The sequence below is a fragment of the Triplophysa dalaica genome, chromosome 18 (assembly GCF_015846415.1).
Source record: "Triplophysa dalaica isolate WHDGS20190420 chromosome 18, ASM1584641v1, whole genome shotgun sequence".
NCBI classification, from domain to species: Eukaryota; Metazoa; Chordata; class Actinopteri; order Cypriniformes; family Nemacheilidae; genus Triplophysa; species Triplophysa dalaica.
Genome location: NC_079559.1, coordinates 18,238,971 through 18,252,376, shown reverse-complemented (window position 1 = coordinate 18,252,376; position 13,406 = coordinate 18,238,971). Strand labels below are relative to the sequence as shown.

The window sequence follows — 13,406 nt, the reverse complement described above, 5'->3', positions numbered from 1 at the left end:
TGTTCTGGCTAACAAAAGTCTAACCCCAATCTGAATTCTAACCCAAAAGCAAATATTAGTGAAGAGATGTTCATTCCAGCCAGAGATGATGGATAACTTATTTTTGTAAATTTGACAGCTGCAGCATGATTCACTTCCAAAACAAGAAAAGATTGTATTTCAGTAAAACATTTAATGCCTGAAGCATGAACTGGACTTGCCGTCATTAAATACTTTGGAACTTATCAAACAAAATATTTCTTCAAAGTTAGATCTCATTTGGATCATTGATCTGTGTGGTAGAGAGCAAACATCATTCTATTTCTAGTAAACTGATTTGATGAAATTCTGAAATGAGGATAAATAGGATTTTAATCCACAAGAGGGCACCAGTATTCAGATATATGCCTCAATTCATCCTCAATTTCTGATTTATTTAAAACCAACCCATTTGTTCAAAAGAAAAAATATGGAAAGTGTATTAATACCATCACTAAATTTACAGTTTTAGAAGCATCAATACAATTTAACGAGAATGTACAATCCTTAAACCTATTAAGAGAACATGATTTAATGTAATTAGATTCGATAAATACAAAGGTACCATAAAAAAAACAGTACAAGTGATGGTGTTTGAACTGTGATGTAAATATAGCAACATACAAACATAGTGTAACAAACCTAATCTAATTTATGTAAAAAACTGTAGATTAGCCAAACGCCTAATTATGTAACTAATTTAATCTGATTAGTGAAAAATAATGTGGAATGGACCAAAACTCTGAAGCCATCCGACAAAGGACACCAGCGAGATGTCGAGATCACATAGCAACTATGACATATGTCTTCCTGTCGACAGGGTCAGATTCTAACAAGCCCACATCTGGCTAAAAACAAGCAAACGGTGCTACACATCTCTTCCACATTGTGTAGGGACAAGAGGTCAGAAGAGAAACCAGGAGTTGCATTACACATGCTTTAAGATATGTTCACCTCATTACCACTGCTTGTTTTGTATGGATAATGCATGACATAGGTCCTGATATCTCACAGTATAAATAAGAGACTAAATGCTGTATGTGTTTAAGACAGGAAAAACAGGAAAAAGACTTGATCAAAGAGGTAAGATGAGCAATGCAGGTAGTGTATAAGAGAGAGAGAGGAGACAGACGGCAAGATTATTCAAGGTAAGCACTATCGTGGCGAACATCTTAAATGCAAAGTTTACATGATAACAGTTGAAATGAGGTAAACCTTCTAAAAATCTTCACAAAAAAAATCCTCTTAATGTGAGTTCAGCTGATAACACAATAGACAGCGGGAGACAAGATAGATAAATGAACACAACAACATACATTTACAGCCACAATTTATCTAATCTAAAAGAATAAAAGGTAAGATGTGCTCTCTATCAGTAATTTTATATAAAAAACATGAACCAAAATCACGCAATCCTTTTTGAAAACATTCATGATTTTCATATTTGTGGTCATAACTCTAAATAGCTAACTTAAACAACTTATATAGTGTAACTTCACATCCAGAATGGTGGAGGTGGATCCATAGACCTAGACTGACCTAAGTGAGACATTCAGAGCTTATGGTGGGAGGTCACGCCGGTGGAAAATAGTACCGTTTGTCACTCTCAGGCTTTGTGTTTTTTCAAGCAAACTCCCTACTCTCCTGGGGCCAGTGTGTCCTCTTTCCCCGTCTCATTCTCTACCTCAACGTGCCTCCCCCTTAACTTTATCTCTCTCGATGCCCATGTTTCTCCCTCTCTCCCCTCTGCCCAGCACTGTGGGGTCACACAGAAGCACAGGGACACAACAAACAAACACCCACACAACAACGTGTGGGTCAGGAGAAGGAGCCGAGACCAAATATGTTGAAGTCATTAGCTCCGTGGGGAGGGGGCCACCCACTCTGACCCTGCTTGGCTATGGTACCTCCTCTAGCTTATAAACACATACCCCGGTGCCCGGGGCTTACCCCCAGCTTGACATTTAGGGATGATAGGAGACTAATACTGATATCTTGTTACACAATAAATCTCACTAGATTCTGAGACCTGGTTAAGAGGAGGGGCAGAGTGATTCAGATGTATAAATGCAAACTATTGCATGAAGTTTCTTTCACATGTAATTCAAAGTGATCCTATACTGTATGTTTTATAAATATATATTAATACTTAAAATATCTAAATTCCACAATATTAAATGTTTTTTAAACCAAAATAAGAAGTGTTTGAACAGTATAGGCCTATCATAAGTTACAACAAACAACACATAAAATGTATGCAGCAACGAAAGAAAGAAAGAAAGAAAGAAAGAAAGAAAGAAAGAAAGAAAGAAAGAAAAAAGAATAAAAGAAAGAAAAAAAGAAAGAGTGTGTATAAAAGGTGTCAGATTTTTTTTAAACAAGACTTTTAGACTGAAGAGTTAATACCCTGTATTATCATTGATGACAGAATGATGATCCATGTCGTCGTGTCTGTTTTAGCCATCAAGGACTGAAGGCGTCACTAAAGGACGGTCCTCCAATAGGAGATAAGACAACGACACACACCAGCGCTATTTAAAGTGAAGCAGGAGAGCTAAATAGTGAAAGTACCAATTACGTAGCAGGAGTAAACAGAACAGGAGCAAAACGCTTTATTCTTACTGTACCTTCCTCAGGATTTGAGCACACAGATGGCGGCTTCAAACAAGCAGCTGACGTCGTTTTTCATAGCGGACATTCTCTCCTTAAAAGAGGATAAAAAAGACGATTCGTGGATATCTGAAACCAGCTCGGCCGACAGCACTGAAAGGCAAACAGGTAATATACTTCAAAAACAACTTTACTTTACCTATCAATGTCGTCATGTATCGCACGAATGTCTGTAAGTCAGTCAATGAAAACGTTTAATGCTGTTTGGTGAAGAAATAGAGAAGTGCGTAAACATTATTTAAAACGTTTCTACAATGTTAACTAAAACCATATCCTTCCTTACTTTGCCAGATTCAGCGGACATCTCCTCTGAGGAGAAAACGGAGTCGTTGACGGAGATGACGGGCAGCGGAGTTGGTGGGAAAAAGAAGCGCTCGCGCGCCGCCTTCACTCACCTGCAGGTGATCGAGCTCGAAAAGAAGTTCAGCCGCCAACGATACCTGAGCGCGCCGGAACGCGCGCACCTTGCGAGCGCGCTGAACCTCACCGAGACACAGGTGAAAATCTGGTTCCAAAACAGAAGATATAAAACTAAACGGAGGCAGTTAACAGAGCACAGCCAAGAGGACTACTTTCATAAACCAGAAGGAACTGTTGTTGTATCTGCTGCGGAAGAGGACTTTATCAGAGCATCACTTTTAGCCACAGTCTATAAATCCTACCCGTATAGGCCTTACATGTACGATTTACGCGGACTTAGTGTATGGAGGCCAGGACTGTGATGAAATGACATTAACTTGGACTTTATGAATGTTCTTTTGTAAAATATTCGTTATTAAGGTTTTATCTTGTACAGCTTTGTATTCTGTATAATAAAATTATATTTTTCAAATGTGCACATATATTGTGAGTGTTAAATGAGCCTTTTTCTCAGTGTAGCCTAACCTGCCTTTTGGTGGTTAGTCTGCTTTTCTGGGTTGCAAGGTTCTGGGTTTGATATATCAAGAAGATATTCTTCTTTTGACTGGATAAAGAAAAGTGAGTTTTACTGTTTACTTAAAAGTCACTTCCAATTCGAATTTATTTCTGTAGTGCTTCTCACAATTTTACATTGTTATAAAGCAACATTCCAGAAGCAGAAGAGACAAAACAGTATAGAAGTAAAAGAATATACGAGGACAATTGTAAAAAAGGTGGTATTAAGAGAAATAATATAGTTGCATATTTTCCAAAAGATGCACATTGTATAGTCACAGCACAAATAACACTCTATATGCTAATATAACCACTATATTTATAGCACAGTTACAAAATCATATGCGTCTTAACATAGAGTATGGTAACATTGCAAATGTACATATCCAAACATCGCAAGAGTCAAAAGAGGACAGGCCAGGTCACCGCTGAAACAGGGCGTTCTGACTGAAAAGATTGAATATTTCAATAAATTGACGCACGTCAAAAATACCTGTCATTCCATTCAAAGGCTTGTACAACTGCTTTTTGAGAAGACTATGTATTAAGAAGGTATATGCAACCATGAAATATTTAGCTTTACAAAATATTATGAGCAAAATGACCACCCAAAAAAAGTTTTTGAAGGTCCGAATATTTTAAGGAATCAAACCTTTCATTTATCGCAATTCATCTAATTTTTATACAACTGTAGCTCATGAATAAAATAGCACATCACCTTTCATCAGCTTAATTAAAACATGTTTTTCTGCGGTTTTGAAGTTTGTAAACTTTTAAGTTTCAGTCTCCAGTTTTCCCATGACACTAATTCTTAAAAACAAATGTTAATTTAGTTTTCATTGTGTACCAATGACCGTGACTATTTTTGAACACTTGCCATTTTGAGAAGCTATGCTGGCTGATAAATCAAGGAAAGGATTCTTTTGTAAAACATGCGGGCCTGCTCAACATACAAGCTTAACAATGTGAGATAGCAATCACAAACGCCCCTATGCTTGTCCAATTCAGCTTAAGTTATATTCATAAGAGCAAAAGCTTAAACTTCCCTGAACCGGAGGTAGTCTGTTGTCTGATGGATACAGGTATGTTTCTCCAGGAAAGATGGCACGATTTACCTTGTTTAGATGGTATACAATCAGTGAGACAAAAGAAAAACCTCAACAGTGAGAAGGGTATAAAACTGCAATACTAAGCCTGTATCAGATTTGAGTATTATGTGACATATTTCTGTTGAAAAAATATAACAGAAAGAATTTTCTAAGTATTTAAATTTGTTTAAAGGGATAGTGTACCCAAAAATGAAAATGCTGTCATGAATTACTCACCATCAAACTGTTCCAAACCAGAATAAATGTCTTTGCTTCGTTGAACACAGAAAGAAATTTTGAAGAATGTTACGACTGAGATTTCTGGGGCACCATTGACTACCATATAGCAGAATGAATTATTGCATCATCTTTTCTGTTATTTTGTTCTTTTAAACATAAAATATAATGTTTTGAAGAATTTAGGAAAACTAACAATTCTGGGGCACCTTTGATGACAATTTTAAAGGAGCCATTCTTTTGCTGTTTTTGAGGCTTTGGTTATGTTTTTGGGGTGTTTAACAATGGATATTCATGTTTCTAATAAAAAAAACATATATACTTATATATATTATGTATATTTTGTTTTTCTATTTTCTTTTGTTCACCACTGTCCCTCTTATAAAAAAACGACTGGAATTCAATCGTTCCGAAACGCTCTGATTGGTAAAACTGACCAGGTATGTCGTGATTGGTTTCCCGCTTAGAGCGTGTGTGTGAAGATGTCCCACCCATACCATATCATCGAGCTTCCGCTTCTCAGGCTTTAGTGATTGGTCCCTCTCATTGCACGTGTATTCATAAACTTTAGCTCTTAGTAATAAACGGTAACAATGATGTCAACTTCACTTCATCAGTTAAAAACATGAAGATCGATCGAAGTGTAACTAGTGCATGTGCAAACGTCAATCTTTGTTAGAGATCAGAATTGTTTTCCTACAATGGCAAGGAAAATGACACCGGACCGATTGGTGTCAAACCGGTTGTATTAATTAACACTACTAATAGAAGCATTAGTTTTATCTTTTTATATTGGCCCCGAGTTGGATAATAAAACAAGTAGATTGACCAGGAGACATTTGCAAGCAGGACCTCACGGGACGTTTCATAGAAGATTTTTTAGACAGAAGTAAGCACACACACAATATCAGTGTATTACACAGAACAGCTGAAGCAGTCGATGTTAAAGTCATGAAAGCTGTTATCTGACCGTTGGATATCTTAAAATGTCTTGAAGCTAGATCAACGTAATAGCGCTGTCAAAATGGATATTTCTCTTAACACATCAATACGCTTCAGAAGACCTTTGTTAAGACCACAGAGCCGCGTTGAGCAGTTGTTTGATCGATGCATGCACTTTTTGGAGCTTCATAAAGTCGACGCCCATTCACTCCCGTTCTACCGCTTGGAAGTAAAGTATAGTATTATTACTTTGACTGCATTATTCTTCAAGAAGAACGTCATATTCAGTCAGGATACCTTGAGGATGACTGAAACATGGGGAAGTTATGTTTTGCCTGTGAATTATCCCTTTAAAGTAGCAACTGCCATCAACCACCATTCTTTGAAGATCTCTCAGGCATAACTAGAGCTCTTCAGCTAATGTACAAGAAGTGTCTCAGTAAGTGTATGGCTTACATAAAATAGCAGTAAGAAATTTTTGTTACAGAGGTAATAAAATGAGGAATGAATGAAAGACTAAACTAAACAACAGTTCTTCTCAATAAACATTTGTCTTCACATAATTATGAGGAATTGATCATCGTCATCATAAACACCATCATTTTAACTCTTATATTGCTTGCATACAGAATATATTCGTTTTTCAGCACTGTACATTAATACTGCAGTTCGATTCCTATTGAGTGATTAATGAAATCATTGGAATACTTCATAGATCTGTCAGATCTGTCAAACTGGTTTTACTCATTATCTAAACCCAAACCTGTCTGGTGAAGAGTGGTTTTGACATCAAACTTGTTCTAGCTTAGGCCCCTTTCTTTCAGTTGAAGTGAGCTTACAGATCCACCCATCTTGAACATATCCACCCTGCATATTTCTATCTCCACAACAATGTCGTGCCACTTAATAATAGTAATCTGTTTGGCGACATTGTTTTGGTTTGTGAGATAAGAGCAGCCCGTGATACAGGGGGTTTTCGTACCGAGCACGAGTTCATCCAGAGTGCCACCCACTTGGTCTGGCTCCAAAGTTACTCTGGAATTTTGTGTGTTTATCTATTTCTTTCAATTCCTATTAATGGTTTTTCAATCTTTTCAAAAAGCAAAAATGTTTCTGTTACACCCCAAATCTTCCATAGAAGTAAAGCTACATGTTGAATTGTACTGTATGCGTATGCACAAGGGAATTCATTGTGACATCATGTGAAAACGCATGGGATTGGCTGCTAAGCCATTCCCTTAAACATGTCAAAGGTGATTAGTTAATGGATTGTGAAAGAACGCAATGTGAACTGTCATTATTAAAATCTTTGTAAACAGAAAAGCAAATTTCTTTAGTTTTACTAAATGTAGTACAACAATGTTATGTGTAGTAGCATATTTGCGAATTGAACCGACAATTTAAAAGGCCTAAATCACCCTAAAAGTAAATTAACTCCCCTAAATGGCCTCATGTATTTACATGACTGATATGCTGAGGGAAAGCTGAGGTGTCTTCAGATGCAAGCAGACCCAGGGCTGATGGAAGGGCTGGCAGCAACAGAGGAGGCGGGAGAGGGAGGCTGGGCGGAAGCTTCTTGGAGGCTGGAGAGGAGGTGCTGGCTGACGGCGAGCGGGGCAGGACCAACGGAGGCTCGCTAGACGAAGGAGAGCTGGGGCGGACCTCCACATCCACCAGTACTCTCACGGCAACGCATGGTGTTGCCAGCTCATGCACCTGGTCAGAGGAGGAGATGATGGGCTCAGTGGCTCTAGCGTCACGGCAGGCTCGACTTCTCCGTCTGCGGTGGGCTAATATACAGACTATGTGTGTAGACACATTTTTTATTAAAAAGGGATTAGTTAACAGATGGTTCAATATATTGGTAATAAATTACCTGAGAATTTATATTTCTAGTTTCTACTGAGAATCGCTGGAATTGCCCAAAATGATTCCAAATATTTTTCTGTGACATTTTCTAACTATCTCAAACAAAGAGCATCCAGTTTTGAAGCACTGTTTCATGTCTTTGGGAACTATTTCTATTAATAATAATTGGTACCACATCACTTGTACAGGCTTGTGGCACTCGTGTCATAGCTGTTTTTTTTCCAATGAACGTGTTGTCAGGCCACACCTGCATTATTTGTTTTGTATGCTTGTCAATGTGAAAAACGGTCTTACCCAGTAATTACCAAAGCACTTGACTCTTTCATTTATTATCTTTTTTCTTGAGTACCTGGTATTACTTGATTATTTGAGGCTTTACCACTCAAATCAATTTAACTGAAGCAAACTAAAAATCTGCAAAAATATATGTTATTCTGCAAAATGAGTACACTTGCTTCCAAAATGTCCATCCAAAAATACATGTTGGTGGACTGGGGTACAAGTGAAGCGTTATGACCTCTTCCCTGCACTCTATGGGTGGATATCACAGTGGGTGGAGCTGGTGACCACCAGGTGTGTGACGGAGAATGAACAAAGCTGTTAACAGTGACTCAGTCATGTTAACTTAAACCTGTCAATCAAACTCAACTGCACTCTCACGCAAGTACGGGTGGAGCTAACTGGTTAGTACATCTTGAAGTTGATACACAAACCCATATTGGGATTTAAACATTTAGTTTAAACAGCCTTAATGGATGGGATTAGGCGCAGATCTCATTTCTGGATCTGTGCAAACCTGAATCAAATTTAAAAAGAAGAATTCAAACCAGAATTTCAAACCAGCTTTGGGTCAAATAAGGACAAACCCAACCAAAATTTGACCCAACGCTATAGTTGAAAATGACTGTTTATGTTTATATCCAAATACATCTAGAGTTTCACCTTTGAGAGAAATCAATTATTATCAATTGCAATATAATAAACAAGTCACAGATGTTTCTCAGAAAAAAATGCCAAGGCACATTGCTGGTAATTGCACAAAATTACATTCATTTCACAACTCTTTGCATCTTTATGTCTCTTTTATGTTTAAGAACATGGAAGATAATTTTTTTTTTGCGAATGTCAGGTAAATTATATGGAAATTTTTGGATTAAATCAGGTTTGCTAGGCTAGTTCTCTGCTTTCACAGTTTGGTATGACTCTACGTGTTACAAATTGTATTAACTGTAGGATATAACTATTCATAGTCTAACGTTGAAAAAGTATGTAGCTTAAAAGAATAGTTTACCCAAATATAAAAAATGATCTTATATTTTACTAATTTTCAAGCCTTCCCAGCTATATACTGTAACACTTTCTTTCTTCAGTTGAATAAAAAATGAATTAAAATATGATATCAGATTATCTTCAGGTTATATGGGATAAAAAAATATTATTACTATTATAAATTATTTTCATTATGTATCCTTGTCAACAAACAGACACAATTGTTTGTTTACCAATGGATTACCAATCATTTGATGAAAAAAAACATTCATATTCTTGCACAGACCAATCTATTTGCATCATCGGACATTAAAGGAATTGTGTTGCTTGCATTTTATGAATCGAAAAAGGCGAATAAGCAGGTTTTGGGTAAAAGATCTTCACTGTTCCACTGAAAAAAAAAACTGTCAACAACATCTTGGATGTCCCTAAAATATATGATCTAAATAAAAATGTTCATTATCCAATAAGCAATTGATTTAATAGCCCGAGAGAGCAAATAAAAAAGACAAAAGGTGTAATGGACATCAAATCTTAACCTGATATGATGTCACACAGAATGCAAGTTTACGACTGTCCATTTTCTTCCAAAATTCTGTATGTGCTGATACAGACCACTTTGCACTTTAGAGATTCATTCAACCGAAGCATTGATCTGATTTCCCCTGATCTCTGTTCTCATTGTGGTGGCTCTCAAAGCAACGCCCCTTGGGGCGGAAAAAGCTGTAGTATACATTTAGGGGTAAACAGGATTAAAACCTTGGGGTCTAACTGATCCAGTGTCTCAGCCACTTTGGCTCCATCATTAAAGGATTAAAAGAGTTAGAAACCCTGATAAAACAGGTTCATCTCCCTCTCTGTCTAGCACAGGTTTACACACAGTTATTATCAGGAGAGTGACATTGCTTCTGGAGGGGAGTGTGGCCTGTTGTGAGTGGGGATTATGCTGTGTTGTTGTTTCCGTTATTCACATCCGTAACATCTGCGGGTTCATGCACTGAGCAAAGTCTATTTGCTATACAATTACAGACAAAGATAAAATCTCTGTGGCAAAATAGCAATGCTTCTGGTATTGTCAGCTTTGGAGACGACAGTTGAGATCAAATATAAATGTAATATGTATTTTTAAACATTTGAAGGTTTTTAAAATATCTTTAAAATCAAACTCCTGGCCATGAAACAACACCTTTCAGATGTGGCATACACAACATAGGGCTTCCCATATACCTTACTTTAATTTCATGCTGTATGAATGTAGTAATCATTTACACATTTTACAGACCGACACAATCTCATGGCAGTTTATACCTGTGTGTGAGGAAGCTAGATTTCAGATTCGTACATTTAAAAATCTGCTTTAGTCTCAATGACAGATAAGAGGAGATTCATAATGTCTTTTTTACAATTTTTCATTCACTTTGTACACATTCAAACTAATAAACTATACCATATAAAAGTATCATATGCGGTATGGTTGGAGATTCAGGTTTATAATTTTGATAAGTTTAAAAAACGTTTATCAGTTTTATGTGTTATCGAATGGTGGTCATTGAAAGGCTTAAAACATCTATTGGAAATATGTATGGGTTTTTTGTGTAGGCTGAAAAAAGAGACAGCCTGCATGTTGAGTCTGAAAGATTAAGACATAGATCTGTAAACAAACCGGACAGGTATTAAAGGGACAGTTTGTTAAAATTCTGTCATCATTTACTCACCTTTTTTCAATGTCTTTCTTTCTTCCGTAGAACACATGTTTTGAAAAATGCTGTTAACTGGACCCCATTCCCTTGCATTGGTTTGGTGTCCACACAATAGAAGTGAATGGGGTCTTTCTTCAAAATATCTTCTTTTGTGTTCTGCGGAAGAAAGAAAGTCATAAAGGTTTTAAATGAGAAGAGGGTGAGGAAAAGATGACAGAATGTTCTTTTTTGGGTAAACAATCACTTCATCCACAGTACTGTACACTTCTCACACCTCCAAAACAATGCTAGAACAACGTCATATTACCACCTTGGTTTGATCAGATTTATTGTTGTTACAAGCTACTTTTAGCACACACACCCTCTTCAAAAACAATCCACCAGATCAGTGAGTGTCAGGGCATCCTCACATCTAGTAGAGTTCTTTTCAGTGATTAGGTGAGGCATCATTCTTTTCATATCGATAATAAGATATCATTCCAAGTAACCGCACCTGACCTGACTGTCAACATTGCGTACTTTTCCATCATCACCTGTACTCAGCTAACCCATGTTCAAAATATTTTTCTAAGTGTGCAAAGGCATGCTGAAAGGAGACACTTGTCTAATGCTATCTTAAGCCCATCTCAGCTTTTCACATCTTTTGATAGAAGAAGAGATTTCAGTTGTTTTTTGCCTGTACCACCCGGACAATGCGGTGCAGTTGCTAGGTAGTTCCGTATAGTTGTTGTGGCGTTGCTAGAGGTTTTTAGTGTTTTGATGGTTGATGGGTGGATTGCAAGACAAAAGAGCCTCTCCTCAAGAATCCAAATGATTTGTACCGATGATGTACAAACAATGCACTATATGAATATTTAAAAAGTATGGGCCTAAATAACTAACTCAGAACTATTGTTAGCATCGACAAACATTTTGGCATTTTCGTTAAGCAAATGCATGGTGCTTGATATATTTAAATCAGTTTATCTCATCTGAAGACTACAGCCAACATTAAAGATAATTGTAATACATGCTAAATGGAGCATTTAAAAAAATACGGGTCGCAAAAGGATAACAAAAACTCTAAGCACACTCTTTATAAAAAAGAATCAATTACTCTCCCTACATAAATTATTTGAAAAAACACCAAAGAAATCTGTATTCTAGAGTCTTAGACCTTTCCAATGATATAGTTGTCATAATTTGATTAGAAATTACATGCACAATATTGTCGCAAACTTAGGTGTCCCGTATATGAAACGGGTGACAGTTAACAGGCTACTGAACCCATAAAGACATCTGCAGGAAAGCAAGAGACCACTCAAATTGTTTTCAGTTTTTCTCATTTTTCTGTGTAAATCAATGTTGTTCATTCTGTCAACAAAAGACAACATTTCTACCAAATACCAAATATTGTTACATATTTTCATATGTATGTCATATTGTTACGTATTTTAACGGAAAATTAAAATGTTAGAAATGGTCACTAGAACAAAAAAGATGCAATGTTTACAGATTTTAAAAACAACAACAAAAAAACTTCATATTGTTTAAACAACACAATACTAATGATTGACATGTATTAAAATCAGTTAAAAATGTAGTTTCAAAATTTGTTATGTGTCTTTCACATGGCTGTTGGGTTACTTTACATCATTCCTGAGGTTTGTTTTTGTTGACATTCAGCTGACACTGGACTGGAAAACTCCCAATACATGCAGAAATGCTGATTTAGGCAAAACTAGTGGTCTCTTAATTTGATCATTTCTGTATTCTTTGTTTGTTTAAAGTGCTTGCATACAAAGGATTCATAAGAGCACATCCACGCATGACGAAAAGAGCATGTGTCTGTAGCTTCAGAAGGACCGAAGAGATTCCAGTTATAAGCCACTGCTTAACACTGATGAAAGATACATAAAGACACACACAAGTGAGACTGTGCAAGTAGCTTGTTTCCCGGCTGACTCTCACAGTGAAGAGGAATACAGAGCAATTCAATACAGCAACCCTGACTTTTGACCCCATCAGGAGTGACCAATAACGTGCAGGCAGGGTCAGATAGCTGGGGAACGCAGACATGAGTCTCTGACTGTCTGTTTTATCATGACTGATTCTAGTATTGCTCTTACCAGCAGTCCTGTTACAGGCCATTTAGCAGTGTGGAACAGACGTTGGTATTAATCAGACTCATGACCGAAACACACGGTAGGAAGGATACAAAACAGAGATTCCAGTTGGAGTTGGGATTTAAGTTACTAAAGATGGCAATGTTTTAAAATTTAAAACTGTCTGTCCCAGTGCAAAGCAATGCAAAAGCGCCAGTTGGGAACAGAGTCATGTAAACATTAATATAAGCAAGGAATGCTGCTTTTAGACTAAGATTGTATAACCAAGTTTCTAAAAAAGGTATGAAGCACTTATTAGTAATTTTCTGTTTTTACATTATAACGTCATTACATGAGTAAGATTAATTAGTGAGCAATACTACAAACAAGTATTAAGCACTACTAAACATGTGTTTTGTATGTAATTGTTTCCTAGTTTACACAGTGTTATGGGAAGTAAAACTAAACATAGGCCTATATTCCTACTTACATGTAACATACATGTATTCCTGTGCCTCAGTGGTTAGAGTAAAGGGTTGTGGGTTTTATTATCAGGGAACACACATAATATGTCGTCTGTAATCACTTTGGATAAATGAAAAACAAAAATAATT

At 36.7% G+C, this 13,406-nt stretch overlaps 1 protein-coding gene across 1 annotated transcript; it reads left to right on the top strand.

Moving 5' to 3' along the window:
• The first annotated feature begins 2,564 nt into the window (after positions 1-2,564).
• Positions 2,565-3,524, top strand: nkx3-1 (NK3 homeobox 1). The gene is made up of 2 exons (XM_056729651.1): positions 2,565-2,796; positions 2,980-3,524. The coding sequence occupies exons 1-2, from the start codon at positions 2,670-2,672 to the stop codon at positions 3,408-3,410; spliced, it is 558 nt and encodes a 185-aa protein (XP_056585629.1). The 5' UTR covers positions 2,565-2,669; the 3' UTR covers positions 3,411-3,524.
• The last annotated feature ends 9,882 nt before the right edge of the window (positions 3,525-13,406 follow it).